At 37.6% G+C, this 19,944-nt stretch overlaps 2 protein-coding genes across 4 annotated transcripts in view; both read left to right on the plus strand.

Annotated features, from left to right (window-relative positions):
• The window catches only part of LOC141387296 (matrix metalloproteinase-2-like), an 872,424-nt gene that overhangs the window by 723,587 nt on the left and 128,893 nt on the right, over positions 1-19,944 (plus strand). The window contains exon 4 of one of the 2 annotated variants that reach the window (XM_073956776.1): positions 17,118-18,400. The exons of the other annotated variant lie outside the window; for it this stretch is intronic. Coding sequence (XP_073812877.1) covers positions 17,118-17,211 — 94 coding nt within the window. The 3' untranslated portion in view covers positions 17,212-18,400. Of the gene's footprint in view, positions 1-17,117; positions 18,401-19,944 lie in introns of those variants that run through there. 2 annotated transcript variants of the gene reach the window in all.
• The window catches only part of LOC141387295 (matrix metalloproteinase-2-like), a 615,190-nt gene that overhangs the window by 390,068 nt on the left and 205,178 nt on the right, over positions 1-19,944 (plus strand). The window lies entirely within an intron of this gene.

Raw genomic sequence — 19,944 nt, forward strand, 5'->3', positions numbered from 1 at the left:
GGCAATCTCTTCTTATCCTCGTAGCATCGTCTTTATTTGCCGTGCAAAATTAATTTGTACCCCTCTGATCATTACGTGTTTAGGGGAATGTTGGCTTTTATTTGCTGTGTATTTTTCAGCCACCTAAACCTTCGTTATGTTGTTGTGTAACAGTGTTTATTATTATGTTTGTATGTTCGTTCTTCTCTTCAATCTGGCTCTGGGTCTGTCTCCAGTTCCCAGAAAGTGGCTGCTTCGATGGGATGTAACCACATACCCACTGGAGTTAGATGAGTAGGTTTGGCGGGCAGTTGAAAAGGTGTTTTGTGACGTGCGGGCCCATGCCGCATACTGGGCAGATGTCTTGCCAGGTGCGGTCGATTTCCGCCCAATAAGAATTTAGACGACTGCAATATCCCCAGCGTAGTTGAGCCAAAACTACTCTAGTTTGTCGTGGCAGCTGACGCTCCTCAGCTGCGATAGATGGGGGATGTACTCCGAGGACTTTATTCACACTATATTTGCTTATGGCCTTAGCAACTGCATCCGTGTGAATACTATTTAAACCTGCTTGTTGATCTAGGGGTTCTCTGCTATATTGTGTGACCTCCCTCTCTATAGCATGAATATCCTTCCTGATATGCCTGAATGTGTCGGGCCTAGCCAGCAGATGGTGATTGTGATGGCTCTCACCGTGACACCCAAGCAAGTACTGGAAAGAAAGCATCTCATTGTGTTGCTTTACTGGAAGAATCTTTGCCTGTCCAAGTAGATTGTCCACTGAAGACTTGAGGAAGCACCCTGTTGCTGTTCTCAGGGCGGCATTCTGACAGGTTTCAATCTTTTTTCCAATTCGTATCACATAATCCCAAGGATAAAACTGGCGCCGCATAGCTTAGCACAGGCCGACCTATCGCGTTATATGTGGTCAACAATGTTACTTTATCTGCACCACAAGTGCTGCCGGCTAGGGACTTGAGGACCTTGTTCCTACTTTTCAGTTTGTCGCAGATTGCTGTGGCGTGCGCGCACGACTTGAAAGTGGTCTCGAATGTGACCCCTAAAATTTTGGGGCAGTTTGTGGTCGGAATTCTGCTACCGTCGACCACGACATTGAATTCTCATCGAAACTACGCTGTCCATGTGGTGAACAGAGTGGATGTAGATTTTGTTGTGGAAATCTGTATATTCCTCGCGTGGAAAAATGTGGTAAGATCGGTTAAATAGGAGTTCAGTCTCTCAAAGAAGTCATAAGAAGCCCCCTCCAGACGGCATCGAGATCGTAACGTATGCGGATGATTTCACGATCGGCGGAATACAGGAGAGGTAGAGGTTAAACAGTTCCGGAGATATCACCCCACCTTGAGGAATTCCCTGTTTCACTCTACAGGGTTTGGACTTCTTGTTCCTGAATTCCACGTACGACTGGCGTCCACACAAATAGTTGACTATCCAACGTTTCAAGCTTGGCCAGAGGGTTGTCTGCTCAATGTCCTCAAACAGCGTGGAGTGCCTGACTGTATCAAAGCCTTTTGATGCCCACAATTCACTTATAACGGCTCCAATGTTGCAACTCGTCAAATGATTGAACCACATGTTCCGCTTGTGTTCGCGGACCAGCCTATTAACTTCCAGTGTCAGCTTCCTGACTCTGGGGTCATTGGGGTTGGCTCGACGAAGCTCATCATGCTGATTTGCTAATCCCGGCGCTTCTGCTTGGAAGTTTGGTCTTACTTCGGGTATTCGACTAGCAGGGATATGGCGAGCCGCTGCAGCAGTGATGATGTCTCGGATCGTCCTTTCCGCTACCCAAACATAAGAAGGATTGGGCAGTTTTCTGAAGCGGTGATTGGTGAACTCTCTAAAACTCGGCCAATCAACTTTCCTATGATTGACGAACGTGCGGCGTTCAGAGGTGATGAAATCGAATGGTCTGCTAATGGAGACAGTTATGGGGAGATGGTCTGATCCAAGGGAAATGACGGGTTGCCAGGTGACGTCATTAGTCAGACCAGATGACACGATGGTTATATCTAGCGAAATGTGACACTCTTCTGTAATTCTGGTAGGGGCGTTCTCATTGACCATGCAAAACGTAGAGCTAACAATCTGCTCAGCCAGCGCTATACCCCTCTGGTCGTTTCCTAGGGCGAATGCCACATCTCATGATGCGCATTAAAGTCGCACTAAAATCCGTTAAATAATAACCAATTTGCCTCCTTTTAATGATTTTAAGCTAATGGAACAACTGCTGGGACAGTTTTTTTCTTTTAAAATATAACGATGATTTATCATACACTGAGAAAAATTACTCTCCCTCCACCTTACACAATAAAAGTTCTTAAAATTATGTTACTCTAGAGGTTTTCGCAAGTTACAAAATAACTTTACCGTACAATAACCAAACAAATACCTTCCGTAAAATCTGTTTCGAATTTCTCTCATTGTAATCACTTTTTCCAGATACTACAAAAGAAGGATAAGTCAATAAGTCTCTTCCATGAAAAATACCATCGGTATATGCTGGTTGATATGGTGACATATACACACACACACAAAGAGGCCCACAAACGAATACACACGCACTCACTCAATCTTCCCTTCTTTTCTGACAGACAATTACGCAAAGGATTTTTCCCATTGATAATATCCTCCACGGCCAAAAATCGATCGAATGTTGTTTATCGACAAAGTAAAATCGATTAATTACTTTTACGTTTGAACGACAACCCACATTTTGAATGACATTTATAAATTGATTGTTGGTTGGCTGTATGGCTGACTGGTTGGCTGGAGGACATTCTTGACACTGACGCTCAAATCTCGGCGAAAGTGCAATGTGCAACTTTTCCAGCAACATCAACCTTACTTTGTGGCATTTTGAAGTGATCAACCAACCAACGACCAACGCGCATACAAACAAAAGGCTTTCCATCCTCTGTAACTTTTGTGTTGGCATTTTACTGTTTGGAAGGAAAAGTTTTTAATGTCATTTCACATGCTAGAGAAAACAATGGAAAAAAGAGAAGAATAGTTGTTGAGCACGGGTAAGTGGTGGACATATCGATATGTGTTTTTGAATCAAAAGTGTATGTAGAGAGCGGCGTATTAAAGTTTGTCTTATTTCCAAATCACTTTTAAATAAAACCAATAAACATCAATTGCATTTTTTGTTAGTTAAATGTGAAAAGTTGTAGACATTTTGGAATACACTAATCCAAATATTTAATGCATATTGGTGGCGAAAATCTTCATATTGCGGTGGGAAAAAAGTATTTGAAAATATGAAATTTTTAAAATGATCATATCATGTAATATAGTAACATAGGCGGCTGCACCATCTCGAACGTAGTTAAGCCAAATCTATTCTGGTCTGTTGAGACGGCTGGAAGTGAAGACTCCTGCTATCCATCATATGGTGATTAGCAAGTAATGCAACGAAAACATACCATGCATATGATATGTTTGTACGTTCGTTTGTCTGATTAATCTGGGTATATCTCCATTTATAGAAATCTGACATCTTAGATGGGTTGTAACCATAAAGCTACTGGTACTGGTAATTGAATTGACAGGCGGTTGAAAATGTGCAGTGTGTCGTGCGGGCCTGCTGGGCAGATATTGTGATAAGTGTTTCATGGCTGAAATACTCAGGAAATGTCACCAACATTACTGAGGGGTATTTTGCCACCGTTGAAAAGTGTTTTGATGTTGCCTGGTCGGGGAATCGGACCCACGACCTTATGTGTGCAAGGCGGGTGTACATACCATTGCACCACGGTTGTGTTCCTGTACCGGAAGAATATTCGTCTCCTCATGAAGATGATCAACCGAAAACATGAGAAGGCCTCCTGTTGCAGTTTTCGGGACGCTATTCTGGCGGGTCTGAATATTTTTCCATCGCATTGCGCTTATATTCGCCGCATAGCATACCACAGACCGACCTACCGACTTATAGTTGTTCTACACTTTTCTTATTTCTGCGCCCCCAGTGATGTCTGCTAGATACTTCAGGACCTTGTTCATACATCTCAGCTTATGGCAGATCGTGAAACACCCTTGTTTCAGAGTTCTTGAATTCCCCGTACGACTGGCGTCCACACATTTAATTGATTATCCAAAGTTTCAGAGCTGAAGGTAATCTGCTCAATGTCCCCTGAAACAGCTTGGAGTGCTTGACAGTATCAAAGGCTTTTCATAAGTCGAGCTCCGCCAACACTGTCCTATCGCAAGGCATGTTCTGGTTGAAGCCTCGATTGATAAGTGTGGAGATGTCGTGCAGCCCTATTGTAGTGCTGTGCTGCTTACAGAACCTGTGCTGATGATCGGCAACTGGATAGCTATTTCTGACGCTGGGCCTTTGCTACAGGCGACAAAAGCGAAATCGGTCTGTACGATTCACCTTTGCTGACTTCCTTGTCTAGCTTCAATAGCGGGAAAACCCTTCTCATTTTTCATACTTCGGCCACGATATGGGTGGCAAGGGACAGGCTGAGAACTTTGATGGCATACTGAACTCCCGGCTCATCTAGCTGGAGATTCCACATGGACCCAACGCTTTGGATGATTTAGCGTTCCTGATTATATTCATCTTCACCAGGTAGCGATCTTATACGACGTACAATGGTGCAGGAATCGATTTTCCTGGCCAAAAATCAAAATTTTGTTTTGCCAAAGATATTTTATTTCTATGTGGGATTCGATAGTAAACATATTGAAACTAAGGAAACCAAAAAATTAGGTCAAAACATTGGAAGGTGTGGTCGTGGTGTGCCCCTAAAACACGAATATTTTCTCCATTTTTGGGAAATACGTAATTTTTGCAAATTTCTGAAGAAAGACCTAGCTATTTCTCGGAAACTATAACAGATATTGTGTTCGTTGTAAGGTAGGTAGGATTGTGGCCTTTCAAAATCGTTTTAACAAATTACCGTAGCGTTTACACAACATGAGCTATTTTATTTTTCTTCAGGTACTAAATTTAATGAAATTCAAAATTTAGTGGACTAGAACTTTTGTGGAACATCATGGAATAATCTTCTGTTTTCACTGGAAGATGCCCGAAAGCCTTCTCTTTCAGCCCATATATACTTTTGTACCCGTCCCGTTCCGTCCGTTTAACACTTTTTTCAATTTATTGAAATTACATGGGTAAAAATGTGTGTTTTTCTATACTGTTTCCATATGAATTACAGCTTTTTGAGACAAATTAAAATTTTTTGAGTATATGAGTTTATATACGAGTTACATAGGTTTTACGAAAACCCAAGGAATTTTTTTTATTTTTTGAAAAAAATTAAATTTTTTTTACAAATTTTGAAAAAAAAATTGTCGACATTTTTTTTCGATTTTTTTTTTAGTTTTTTGATCATTTTATTGTCTATTTGTTGGTGTTTGACCATCTTTCATACAGTGGAAGATATAAAAACCACAAAAACACTCATATTTTGAAGAAAAATAGTTAAAAAAAAACTCAAAAGTTTAACTTTGACCTTGAATTTCTCTGCAACTACCAGACCGAATTTGACCGCTCATAATTCGCTGATTGTGTTATCTGTTTAACAAAAAAAGAAATATGAAAATATCTCTATCCGTTAAAAAGTTACAGAATTTTGACCAGGAAAAAAGGATTCTGAACCACTGTGCGACGCAGTACTCATCTCTCCGCCCTGTCTCTGTCTCTCTCGCCGTACTCCATAAACTATCGATTCAAATAACTTACGCACCTTTTTGTATCAGTCAGTGTAACGTCCCCAAACGTGACTGAGTTCCCTTCCCCTTTTTTCCAGGGTTCGAGCATGACTTCACCGTTGCCCAATATTCATTTATTCCGGCTCTCATTTCGCAACTCTTTAGGTCATGTAGCCGGAAGTTCAGGCTCACCGACATACAAGTTAACTTATAGTTTCCCGTCGTCTATTTTGGGAAAATTAGTCTCAATTCGGGTATTTGACCAGCAGGAACGTCCTCTCGGCTATCTCAACATGAGATGGGTTGGGCAGATCTCTGAAGCGGTGAACTCTCTGAAACTAGGCCAATTAGTTGTTTCATGATTGATGAAAGTGTGGCGTTTAGAGGTCCGGAAATCGGGCGGTCTGTTGATGGAGAAAATCATGGGGAGAAACATCGGGTTGCCATATAATGTCATTTTTTAGACCAGATGAGTCGATGTTTGTATCTGGCAAACTGTGACACTCTCCGCTAATTCTAGTAGAGGCGTACATCTTTTAATCTGCTTAGCCAGCACAATAACCCTCTGGTCATTGTCACAACTCGTAATGAACATTAAAGTCCCTAAGACCTGTCGTTAGGACCTTCCAAAAACTAGATAATGTTGGTCCTGGAGTACAGCTATTTATCGCCAGTTCCACACCTGACTACTACCCCCATATATTCCATGTACGGGCCATTAGAGCAAGGCTCAAGTCTGTATTGAACGGACTGGAAAGGTAGTCTTCTACCTCCACTTCTGGTGCGATCCTTCCTCAGTGCGTTGTAACAATCACAACGCTGTAAGCTAAAGTTGTTGTTGTTCGTCCTAGTTTTTTTCATCCCGGCAAGGACCAGAAAAATCCGTTGTTGCTCCCAACACAAAAAAACGTTACAAATAAAAACATGTGTGCACTGATGTGGCAGCGGCTGGCCGGAACACGAATATTTTTTGGTTCTGGGTCAATCCGGTATCGATGAACCCACCGTCTTGAGATTGGTCGTTGCTGGTTGTTTTGTAGTCTGAATCAGGTGGGGTCATTAAACACGACCTTGGTTTAAGACAAGACATCAGCTTGCATCGGTTCGAAACCGTTCATGTTAGTTGCGTTTGTCTTGTAAGTCGAGTGAGGTTGTAAAACCAAGCTGCCGCCAATCTAAGTGCTGCAACCGTCCATCGTGCCGCTGCTGTGCTAAAGCCACGTCCAACTATCCACGTTCATCCGGCAGCTAACGCGGTATTTAACATAAGTGCTGGAACTGTTCATCGGGCAGCCACAGTGTCTCTGCCAACCGCTCTGTCAATCATATTCATCAAGCTATCTATACGTCTGATCGTTTCAGTTCGTCGCTTCGCAGCTTTGCTGATAGAGATATACCTGAAGGTCCGAGGTATTCTTCGTACTTTGGGGTACGTTTGGAAGGAATTGTTCGATGTAGAAAGTTTCGTTTTATAGAAATATTAACACAAACAAAGTTGTAAAAAAATTAAAACAATAAACAGCACTTGCGCAAAAAATTTGAAATTTTGTGAGAAGGTACCTGAAGGAGAGCACTAATTTAGTCCACATCGGAACCTGGAAAAAAACGGTTGATTCGTTCGAGTGCACCCTTTTACAGAAAAATGTGGGGGAGTTACTGGAAAGAATGGACCATCTTTGAACTTGATCACCATCCAACCAGGTCTGTCTGAGACTTTCGAACGGAAAAGGTAAATCGACTCAAAATTTTCTAAAACGGATTTCGTCCCAACATACCATATATCGATAAGGCACATTTTTTATCGTATCAAAGTGTAAAGACCCTGGGTATAATGCGTTTCTCTCTCTCTCTCTTTAATGTTCCCAAACGAAAGAAATTCGTATAACAACGCTGGCCCCCGCTGAATCTACGTTCAATGTGAAAACATGTCGTCACAGTATTTAAATGGTTTCTTGCCACATTTACAGTTTCAACGTGTCAAGGAACATTACTTTGTCTTTCTTAGTTGTCCACTGCATTTTTGCTGTACATAATTCCGCTGCTGCAATACTTGCAATATATGTGGCACCATTTACCTTCTTTCCATTATGAATTTCAATTATTTTCATTCTTTACTTTGTCATTCGTTCCAAATTCGTATTTAATGTTTATTCACATAAAAATTCCAAAATTAATTCAATTCAATACCCATTTTATTTGACTAAACTATAACTGTATTAAATACTCTCTATTATCTGGCGAATGCCAGAAGTAACATTTCAATGAGAAAATCGCCTTATATTGCCAAAAATCATTGAGTGCATCTCCGGTAAGAAGAAGGAATGTGTTAACGTTTCATATATGTGTACGTTAGGGTGTGCAAATGGAATAATTCGAATTACAAATGGAATAATTCTAATTTCAAATGGTAATTTCAATTAGTAGGGGGTTTTGTAAGTAGTTACGACTACCAAAAAGTACTATAAAAACCCATTATTTAGTAAAGACTTTTTTTGCTGGGAAGTAGAATTTTCAGTATTGTTTTCCACATCCTGCACATCTTTTCACATTACAAAAAGTATAGTATAGTATTTTGTATCACCTAATTATATTAGCATGCGGTAGGAGCATTCTCTAGAGAACATCTATAATAATGGAATGTCGTGTCACCAAAATGGTAAAAATTACACATAGTTTCTTACATTGGATATTGTATTCATAAAAACCTCAGCATGTCTGTGTGTGTATATCATTTAACAACTAATCTTTGCATCACATAAAAGGCTTAATAGTATCTTTAGCAAAGAAGAAGAAGAAGCATTTGGCATTCTCGATTATTTATTCAACTGTGAAAAAGAGGATTTTAAAATAGAAATGCTTAAATTTTGGAAAGAAATCAAATTAAAAGTTAAGTAAATATTCTTGATTTGGCAATGAAGTAATCTTTTGAATAAATTTCAGATAATTTTCTTACAATGTTAATTATATTTAAATTGGACATTGCAGAAAATTGAAATAGTAAAAATAAATATTTAACAAGCAATATTTGGATTTTGGATTGTCTTTACTGTTTAGGAATTTTTCCAAAGTAAAGTTATGTTTTTTTTTTGTGTAAACAAATGCTCTGAACACAAATTGCTGATAAAAAGTTTTTTATAGCAACAAGCAATATGAGCTAAGGATTAGATGTGAAACTCAATTCCTATTTTCGGTAAGGGATAGCAGGGAAAGCAAAGTACCACTTATAGAACAGTTTTACCTGGCAAAACCATTTAAAAATATCGACGACTCTAAGGGAGTAATAGTCCTTCTTTTCATAGTAAGTCATAGTTCAAATATATTCAAATGTCACATCTTCCCAATAAAACTATGACCTTTAGTAAATTAACTAACGTCCACTTCGATTCGAGCATTAGACGCCATATCCACACATATCAGTAGAGGAATGAACCAGAAAAGGACGTGCGATCGAACAGCCATGGTGGCTCTTGACTTATCAAGGGCTTTCGATACCGTCAACCATGCCAAGCTGTTCGAAGATATAGAGAAGACTACTCTCCAGCCATGTTTGAAACGTTGGGTAATAAACTATATGTGCGCCAGCCGTTTGTGGAATTCAGAAACAACAAGTACAAAACCCGTAAAGTGAAAAAGGGAGTTCCTCAAGGAAGGGTGATATCTCCGAAACTGTTTAACATCTACCTTTCTGAAATCCCGCACCCTTCAGACGGCATAGAGATCGTGATGTATGCGGATGATTGTTTGATCTTAGCGTCGGGTTCTAACGTCGATGACATATGTGATAGGTAAAATGTCTACATAGCTGACCTAGTGCAGTTCTTCCATCTGAGAATTATGAAAATATTCGCCGCTAACTTCACTGCCACACTGTTCACCACATGGACGGCTGAAATGATGCTCCTACTGAACATATTGGTCGATGGTGCACTGATTCCGACCACTAACTACCCCAAAATTCTGGGTGTAATGTTCGACAGTATGTTTAAGTCGTCCCCGCAAGCCACATCTATCTGCGATAAGATCAGAAGTAGGAAGAAGGTGCTCGAGTCCCTGGCCGGCAGCACTTGAGTGGCTGAAAAAGAAACCTTGTTGACCACCTACAATCCAATAGGCCGGTCTGTAGAAAGCTATGCGGCGCCAGCGTTATCTGCAAAGGTTAGCGCTACGCAGTGGAAGAAGATCCAAATCTGCGGAATGCCGCACTGAGGACTGCAACAGGGTGCCTCCTCATGACTCCAGTGGACCATCTTCACGAGGAGACGACGATTTTAGCGGTACGTCAACACAACAAGATGTTGTCGATGCATTACATAATGGACAGGCTTCCTTCGCCCAGGCACGTCAGGAGAGATCTTCATGATCTAGAGAGAGAGAGGTCCAAAGAAAAGAACCTCTAGACCAACCAGCCTATCAGGCAGGCTTGGATAGCATTCACACTGACATGGTTACGCAGACAGTACAGTGATACAGTGTGAATGTCGTACTTGGAGACCCATCGCAGCAGAAGAACCCCAGATGCCAAGGCAAACTCCAGTGGTTTTAGCCCAGTTAAGATCCGGACGATGGGCCCGAATTGACGCCACGATACCCAACACATGCCCAGCATGTGGATCAGGACCACATGATACACTGCGATACACTCACCTGTCTCCTGATTCCTTATGGACGCAACCAGTCCAGATCGCAGAATTCTTGAGTGTGGATACAGAGGAACCAGGACCTGATAACTGAATAATGCACGAACGAACATATTTGCGTTGCTACAACAACAACGTCCACTTCGGCCTTCTAAATGGTTTTAAATTTATAATCGTATCGTCTTCATTGGCTAGTGACGATCTGAAGAGGTCTTCTCTTGCATATAGAAAACTTCAAGCAGTCTTTTGTTGCCTATAGAAGACCTCAGGATGTCTTCTGTTGCCAATAGAAGAACTCCAGAGTTGTTCTGTTGCCTGAAAACACCCCAAGAAGTCTTGTCTTGCCTTTGGAAGACCTCAAGAGGTCTTATGTTGCCTATAGAAAACCTCTAGAGGTTTATGTTGCCTACTAAATACCTCAAAAGGTCTTCTTTGTCTATTGACGATCTCTAGAGGTATTCTATAGAAAACTTCAAGAAGAAGATCTCAAGAGAAGGGGTCTTTAGAAGGCCCCACGAAATCTTCTATTACCTAAGAAAGACCACAAGGCGTCAAGAGGTCTTCTGTTGCCTATAAATCACATCTGTTACCTATAGAAGACCATAAGAAGTGTTCTGTTCCTAAGGAAGACCGCAAGAGGTCTTTTTTTGCCTTAAGAAGACCACAACCGGTCTTCTGTTGCCTATGGATGGCCTCTAGAGGTTTCTGTAGCCTATAGAAGACCTTAAGAGGTCTTCAGTTGCATTTAGAAAACCTCAATAGGTCGTTCGTTGCCTATAGTAGTCCGCTAGAAGTCGTCGGTTAGCTGTTTGCATATAAAATACCAAAGGAAGTATTCTGTTGCCTTTTAAAGACCTCAAGAGACCTTCTATTACAAGAACTAATAACATTTATTAAGAACACCTATTGCCGTTTGATGAGAAGACATATGGAGATTTTCAAGGAAGGCTTTCTGGTCTTTTATGAGAATTCCTATTTGTCTCTTGTGTAAAAAGGCCTAGACAATAGAAAGGATCAGCTTGTATTCTGTGTTATGATTCTAATGATTCTATTTTGTTCAGATAACATGGTCTATATTTCTATTGTACCAAGATACCTATTCTAGGTTAGTTAAAGAACAACGATAACGTTTCTGGCTTATCCACTTTTTATACCCTCAGCATTTATGCTAACGAGGGTATATACACTTTCATACGGGCAAAATGTGCCTCATCGAAATAATGGTTTTAGACCCCAAGTATGTTTGGAGGTAATGTGTTTCAGACAATTTGGAGTCGATTTAGCAATGTCCGTCCGTCTTTCTGTCTGTCCGTCTGTCTGTCTGGCTGGCTGGTGCGCACGATAACTCTCGAACGGATGAACCGATTTGGTCCAAAATTTGGCTTTCGCAATATTTTGTCCAAACTTAGTTTAAGTTCGAAGATAAGCCATATCGGTCCACTCCTTCGGGTAGCTCCTCCACAAAAATTCAAAAATGTTCGGAAAAATTGTGCGCACGATAACTCTTGAAGGGAGTGACCGATGTAATCCATACTTTGCACATCCGAATATATCTACCAGATATAGATCAGGTTCGAATATGGACTATATTTGTCTACTCTTTCTGGTACCTTTCGCACAAAATTTAGGATAAGTTCACTTTAAGACCTGCTCTTGAATCAATTTGATTTTTGTTGAAGCGATTTGGATTCGCTACATCCATTACGACGGTAAAAGTTTTTTCAGGGGCAAGTCCATATTTCTTAGAAAAACAGCCCGAAGGGTTTCAAAAATCCCTATGTCTCCATATGTGGCGGTCCAACATTTAGTCTTCGTCATATTATATCCAAACATAGTTTCATTTGGCAATACCGGTCCACATCCTCCAGTACTTCTCCCCAATATTTAAAAAATTTCAATAAAATGCTAGGACGATATCACTTGAATGGGGCAACCAATTTGGTCCAAACTTTGGATCTGCTAATATTTTGTAAAATACCTCGGATACGGTTACAGTTCTATTTGTGTGACGTTACAGTTTTATTACCTTCCTAAATTGGCTCTCATAAAACACTAATTGGCCTACCTACCATTTAAAAAAACCTTTTCTCACACCATAGATGTTTGTTACCAATGCTAAAATTTTTGCTACCTTTATTTTCCCTCTCCACAGAAGTGATTTCATTATTTAATTAATTATTTCTTTTTTTTTTTTGCCAAAAAAGAACTTTTCATTTTCTTAATCATTCCAATTCCCGTGGAGATAGTAATGTTTATATGTGTGTATTATCTCTGATATCGGGATAGATCATTTTATATAATACCTTGTTTTAAAACACCTTTATCACCACATTATCGCACTGTTGTTTCCCCACCCATTTTCGAAAAATATAAACGTCTAACACATTCAATACGAGCTTTTCCAATGAAAAATTTACACACGTAACACATTACAACATAAAATACTTTTCACGTAAAACGACTACTGACAAAACATCAGAAATCCCCACACCTCCGCTTACTCTCCCTCTCAACAAATGTGTTGAGTGCGTAGTGTGATAAGCTGTGAGTCGAAAAACACTAAGCTAAATTGAGCAGCTGCAGCTTATGCTCTAACTTGTCGTGTCTGTCAATTTTGCAATACTTGTGGGAAGACAAGACAAAACAATGTTCGACAGTAAATGCAATACATTGACTGCCACAGCAACAACAACTACTACTACTGGTGCTACTGCTGCAGTTACAATCAACAATACTAAGAACATTCTAAGAAAGCCAACAATGCAATCTTCGTAGTAACAAAATAAAAAACAAACCACTACAAATGCCCATAACCCAGTAAACATTAACACTATAGTTCGAACTCTGCTAGCCTTAGCAATCATCTATAAAGTGTGGGAAGAAAGAACAACTGTTTGTGGTCCCACCTTTCCCATCCCAAAGCATTTTTTGTTCGGCAGTTATACCAGTCCAAATCATAAACATAAAATAAAATAAATGCATTAACTGTATTTTCTTTATTAAATGTCCGAACATTCCATACGCAGATTTGCAGATCATGCTTCTGGCGGTTATAACTCATCTTCTTATTCACAAAAGTTCAAGTCTGTTTCACGTCTATTCCAATTTAGCTAATATGTACGTCCATATTTTTTCTCTATGTCCTTTTTAAAAATATACTGAATTTATTTCAATATCCCATGCTAATGAAATGATAACTTTGTTCACTGGGCATCTCCATTAACACCAAAGTGTTTAAATTTTGTAAAACGAAACATAGTTTCTATTGTAAGAAGAAGAGTTAGTGAACAGCATTATAATAATGCTAGCAAATGTAACAGTTGGGCAAGGTGGAAAGGAGGGGTAGGGAAAAGCTTAAATGAAGGTATGACATGACAGCAGCATAGGGAGAGAATTTGTGTGAAAAAAACATTTAAAAGCAAAATGCAATTAGCTGCACAACTAGACAAGACATCAAATTGCCAAAAGGCAACAATGCAGCACATACTCATACAAAGACAAATGTATGTATGTAAGCAAACATTGACACATTTACACTTACTTAAGTGCACAACCCACACATATACTTTTTATTTGTGTGTTTGCTGTTGTATGTCTACAATGGCAACAAAATCTGAAGATGGACAGACTGACATTTAGATTTACTTTCAACATAAAAACATTGAATGTGTTACAGTGTCGATGTGTCGGTACTTAGCATCATTTTTTTGAAATTGTACTTTTTTACTTACTTGGAATTACAATTCCCACTCTCCAAAGACGAGCGTTACAATCAATGTTAGAATACTAAGAAAAAAAGATATAAGTTTATTGTTTAAGTGTAAACTATTACATTTACAACGACGATCAATTACATGTCCAATCAAGCAAAAGCTCTTAACTGTTCCCCACTTTATTTTACTGTTACCGCTGGTGTTGTTGTTGTGTGCATTTCATGTGGCGGAAACGAGTAAAACATTTTCCAGAAAACATTGTCGTTGTCTTTCACACAACACTCACAAAAAATCATTTTTAACAAATCATCGAACACATCCAAAACATGTGAGTCTTTATGTGGGTGAGTGTGTTAGTTTGAAATCGACATTCATAAGTGAACTGTAAAAATGTTACTGCCACAAATGCATTCATTCATTTGTAAATGCACCCACAAACGAAAATATATGTATGTAGGAAAGGAAAAATAGAATCTGAAATCAATCGGAAAACGTATGTATGTACGTTTTTGCTTTTTTTTTTGAATATTGAAAATAAGGCATGAAGAAATTATTTGTCTGAATTCACGTATACATCCAACGTAGGTATGTTGTATATGTGTAAAAGAAAAAATTTGAAGAAAATATGTTTGAAAATTTTAATAGCCTATTACCAGACCCCGGTCCGCGTTGCTGGCCCGCCGTAATTAGTTTTAATGACAACTTTTAATGGACTTTATGCTAGACAATTCAAAAATAGTTATTTTCTACCTCACTTCTTCGATTCATTCGATGAGGATTTTAAATTTATCAACAGATTTTGTCTGTAACCTTTCTTTTCTCTTACGGACTTTGTCGGATTTTTTGCCCATTGATACTGTTTAAGATTTATTGTCGTCCATGTCCCCTGTCTTTATACTAAAGCGATCTAATTATACAAGTTAAAAATGGTTAAGTCGAATTCTCCCGCTTATTGTCACTTATATGTTTTACTTTTTCATGGCTGATGGACCGTTAAACCTCACCATTTAAGGGCATTTGTAAATACATCGTTTTTTTTGATCGAGGGTGCGACCACCATTGTCTCGAAAATTAATTTGCAAGCCGATGCACTCATAAGTTTAGCAAGTATAACGATTATTAAACAATAGGCCCCCGAAACTCGTCTACAAACATGTAGAATTTTTGACCACGGGACATTCCTGAGCATTTTCTGACAATTCCAAATTAGCCTCAGTAGTTTTGGAAAAGTTATGTATTGAAAAGAGTCGGCGTGGTCATCCGTTTTCAAGATATAATATATTTGAACAAGTGAGCAAAGGCTATAGTCGGGACGGGGCCGACCATGTGATACCCTACACCACTACCCCTGTACATAAGCTTTTCACAGGTAAACAATTCTTTTAGGGAATATAATCCGACTAACACCAAACATAATATGCCTCTTTATCTCTGCGACCCCCATAAGCAACTAAAATTTCGTGACCATCCGATCAAAATTACGACCTGTAGCGTGATTGCAAAAAATGGAAGAATTGGATGCAATACCGACTATTGTGGTATCTCCTTGTTTGACCACCTTCGCCAACCTACTTTACACCAATGGAAAGTTAATATTTTCTTCTTCCATTAACAGGCTTTTATTTTGATATACGTCTTTGCCGACCCCTGAATATTGTCCGACTATCATCAAGATCAATAGGCTTCTTCCTCTGTGGGACCCCCATTAACCCCCAAAATGATTACAAGGTTTAGATGGACAGACGGACGGACACACATAGCTACATCGACTCAGGTCGTCGAGACATTCATTTTGGTATATATAAGTATAGATCTACGACCATTATTTCGATATGTTACAAACTTTTTGGTGTAGGGTATAAAAAGTAGGCGTGGTCCGGTATTTTGGTTCCAAATATGTAGATAGAAACGGATATAATTATAGGTTTGGCTTATACATATTGCGTTTAAAACAAAGGCGTGGGGAAGGTACCCCAACTCCTCCAAAATTCATAAAATATACATAACAACGGCAAACCTTGAGCTTTTGCTGCAAATTTCGTGGAAATCGGTTCAGTAGTATTGGAGGCGTGGTCGGGTAAAATTTTCTTTTTACAAAAACCTAATTTGGGCTATGACGAACATTTCAAAAAAAAAAAAACTATCTAAATCGGTCCAGCCGTTCTCAACTGATGCAAATACCAACGACCGACATATGATTTTTATTTATAAAGATATAGAATTTTTAAAGAAACTACTCCGCACCCTCCGAAATTCAAAAAAATATGTAGCCTATTTTCACCGATGGCCATCCCTGTACAATTTCAGGAAAATAGGTTCAGTAGTTTTTGTAGAAAATATCAAAATTGAAATTTGAAAAGATGGGGCGTAAAAGTGGGCTTGATCAAATTTTCTTTTCATTTCATTTCACAAAAATAATTATCCAAATCAGTCCAGCCGTTCTCAACTGATGCCATTACTAACGAACGACATTTGATTTTTATTTATAAAGAAGATATAGCATTTTTAAAGAAATAGGGTATAAGGGAAGTATCCCGCCCCTCCTAAATTCAACAAAATTTTAAGCCCATTTTATTTGATTTTTATTTATAAAAATTTAAAAAAATATCCAAAGTACTTTTTTTCATCAAAAACTAAATTAGATTTGAAGACATTCTAAAGTAGTTTTTACGAATTTTCTTGTTTGATACAATTACTTATATGAACATGCTTAAATTATACGAATATATCACCTGTAGTGGGATTCTGTAACTCATTTTTGCTGTTACCGACAAAAATCGGTAAAATTAAATCTCAAAATTATGACTAAAAAGATAAAGAAAAGTTGTCATCATTGTTTGTGTCGGTAGAGGCTAGCGACTCCTTTTTATTCATCGTTAACTTACCGAAAAATTTCGTTAATTATCGAAATTATAAGCATTTTAATTTTACCGACAATTATCGATAACAGCAAAAATGAGTTACAGAATCCCACTACTGGAATCATAAACTGGTAATTTTTCTTTTTTTTCAATCTTCATTTTATTTAATTTTTTCTATTTATTCTTTTATTTTACTTAAACATGAGCATAATCTGTTTTCTTCTCCCTTTTTATAGGTATGTATGGTTTACTTTTTTGCCCATTTGTAACCGTGAATACATTGTAAGTAATCAACAAGATAAAATCGCAAATATTTACCATCCTCCTTAAAAGATACGCCAGTTCTGTGCATTTTGTATAAGATGTACATCCATAAGATAAATATAAATATTTCATTCATATTAAAAATATCCCATGAAAATTGGGTTATTTCACACTATAAATCTTCTAAACTTTTTGAAATCCACGCTTAAAACAACAAAAACAATACAACAACAAGTAGTATAACTATATATTCCATGAATAGATTAAATACCGGTTATGCGAATAAAATCCTCCTTTCAACAATAACACTGTACAACACAAAAAATAATTACAAGACAATTCGTCCAGATTATGAAAGAGGACCGAAAAAAGAAGACACGCGTATCGGCGTTTTGAAAGTTTACGTCGGGAAGTAACCTAAATAGGCATGGCAAGTTCCGCCCATTTTTACAGGCTTTGAAAAATTCGACATCAGATTCCTTGGAATCCTTGCATTTTAGGTAGAAGTTGCTGTCATCATTATAGTATTTAGGAACATGCCAAAACCAAGGATGTTAGGACTCGTATGTCAAATATATATTCACTGGACAATAGCTGTAGACTATCCCCGCATTTTCACATACAATATCAGGAATCTGTGACTTATACTGATGACGTTATTTTAGTTTATAGTACTAAAATACGTAATTTTTCAAAGTCCGATCTGAGTTATCAATATTTTCCCTATATATATTCACCATAGATATTTCAAAACAGTTTGGATCGAGCACTCCTAAACTTCTGAAAGAATTTATTATCAAAAAACATGAATAAAATATATTTTGTGACCGCAGATAACGAAAATGTGAATAAAAACGGTAGAATATGGTCCTAAATCATATATAAAAAGCGAAAGCTTCTGGAGATATTAAATATTATAGCTACAAATTTATTTTATTCAGAGACTCATAATGAAATTTGATTTGGAACATTTCTTCTTTGACACAATCCCCAAAAAGTGAAGTATTTTAGGAGATTTTGACTCAGTATGGAATACATTTTAATTAAGAGTCTAAAAGTTTCACAAATAATTTCTCCATTTAATATCTAATTTTGTAACGTCATTTTCTTAACAAAGTATTTTACTTATATATATAGTTTGTTCTGGGACTTACAGTGAAATTTTGTGTATAATATTTCTTCTTTTAACACCTTTCGTCTAAAACTAAATTTCATGTTACTTTCATGCATCAACTCGAAAAAAGAACAAAACAAATTTATCAAAAAATATTTGGGTAGTTTGTTGGTAAACTTGATGTATATATTTTCTTGATATATATTGTAAATGCATATTTCATTTATTCGGCTACTTATATTAAAATTTGATGGAGAATATTTTTGTCTTTGACGTCTTCTATCTAGAATTAAGTTTTGTGGGACAAAGCTTAATAAACTCAGATAAAGTACAACATTAACCCTAAAATGTGATTTTATTTTTGGCAGATTCCAGGCGTTTAGGTACGATTTTGTGTTTTGGTGTATTCGGGGACATATAGTAAAATTTTATGACAAATAATTTTGTAGAATATTTTGATTTTGAAAAAAAGGACCAAAAATAACCGTTTAGTGACTCGCATGAGGGTTAATTTTTTTCATAAAAAGATACCCCGTATTGTTGTCAGTAATATATTTCAAAACCTGTAGAAATGGGCGGAACGTGCCACGCCTATTTAGGTTACTTCCCGACGTAAACTTTCAAAACGCCGATACACATGTCTTCTTTTGTTCGAAAAATGTGCCAAAACAAAAACAAATGTCTCAACTAAACGAACACACAAGATGTTGTTTATAGTGTATGTGTACTTCTGTTCCTCTTCCTTATGCTAACGAGCATAGTATGTGCGGATGTGTGTTGCTGTCCACTGCTATTTTAGACACAAAGCTTATTTGGATAAAATTCGTTTGCAACAATTTGGAGTCGAGTTAGCCCTGTCATCCTTATGGATGATTATGATTGAAAAATTCAAATAAAAGTTGACAGCATTCTTGCTATCGGTAGAATAATATACATTAGGGCTATAACCAAAAAAATACCACCACATAGCCGTGTAGAGCATGAAAAACTATTATGAAATACGGTGTCAATTTTTCTCTACCGCGAAAAAAGTTTCCGCACCAAATGCATTGAAGTTCTGTAATGCATTTTTTAATTTTATCTGTCATAACAACATATTTGCTTTTCATTAAAATTTTTATTTTTTTGTAATCTAATTTAAAATCATTATCAAAGCGTTCTGGACCAATTTGTTCTCAAATCGCGCCATTTCGGACCATATTAGGATTTTTTGACACTATTGCAATTTTAGGTTTTTCTTTATAAACTCGTGAATTTTATGTTTATATTTTTTTAACCTATCGGACCAGGGAATATGGGGTCATTTGAAACGAATTCGCGAAAGTTACAGGCTGTTTTTGTTGACTTTGCTTGTGAGAATCGTATTTGTTTTCTACAAAAGTACAACACCAATACCATGTGGGGAATTTTGTCCTAATAATAAAAACGCGTTTCTAAGACCGATTCTGTGAAAAATATTCCCGCACCGGTCGTGATTACTAAAACCCTTTTGATATTTTTTCTACTTAAAATTTTAAATTTGCTTTGTTTGAATAAATATTTATAGAAAAAAATAAAATTCTCACAGGCAAAGTCAACAAAAACAGCCTGTAACTTTCGCGAATTAGTTGCAAATGACTCCATATTCTCTTGTCCGATAGGTTAAAAAAATATAAACATAAAATTCACGAGTTTATAAAGAAAAA

The sequence above is a fragment of the Musca autumnalis genome, unplaced genomic scaffold, assembly GCF_047663935.1.
Source record: "Musca autumnalis isolate F117 unplaced genomic scaffold, ASM4766393v1 scaffold_5, whole genome shotgun sequence".
NCBI lineage: Eukaryota > Metazoa > Arthropoda > Insecta > Diptera > Muscidae > Musca > Musca autumnalis.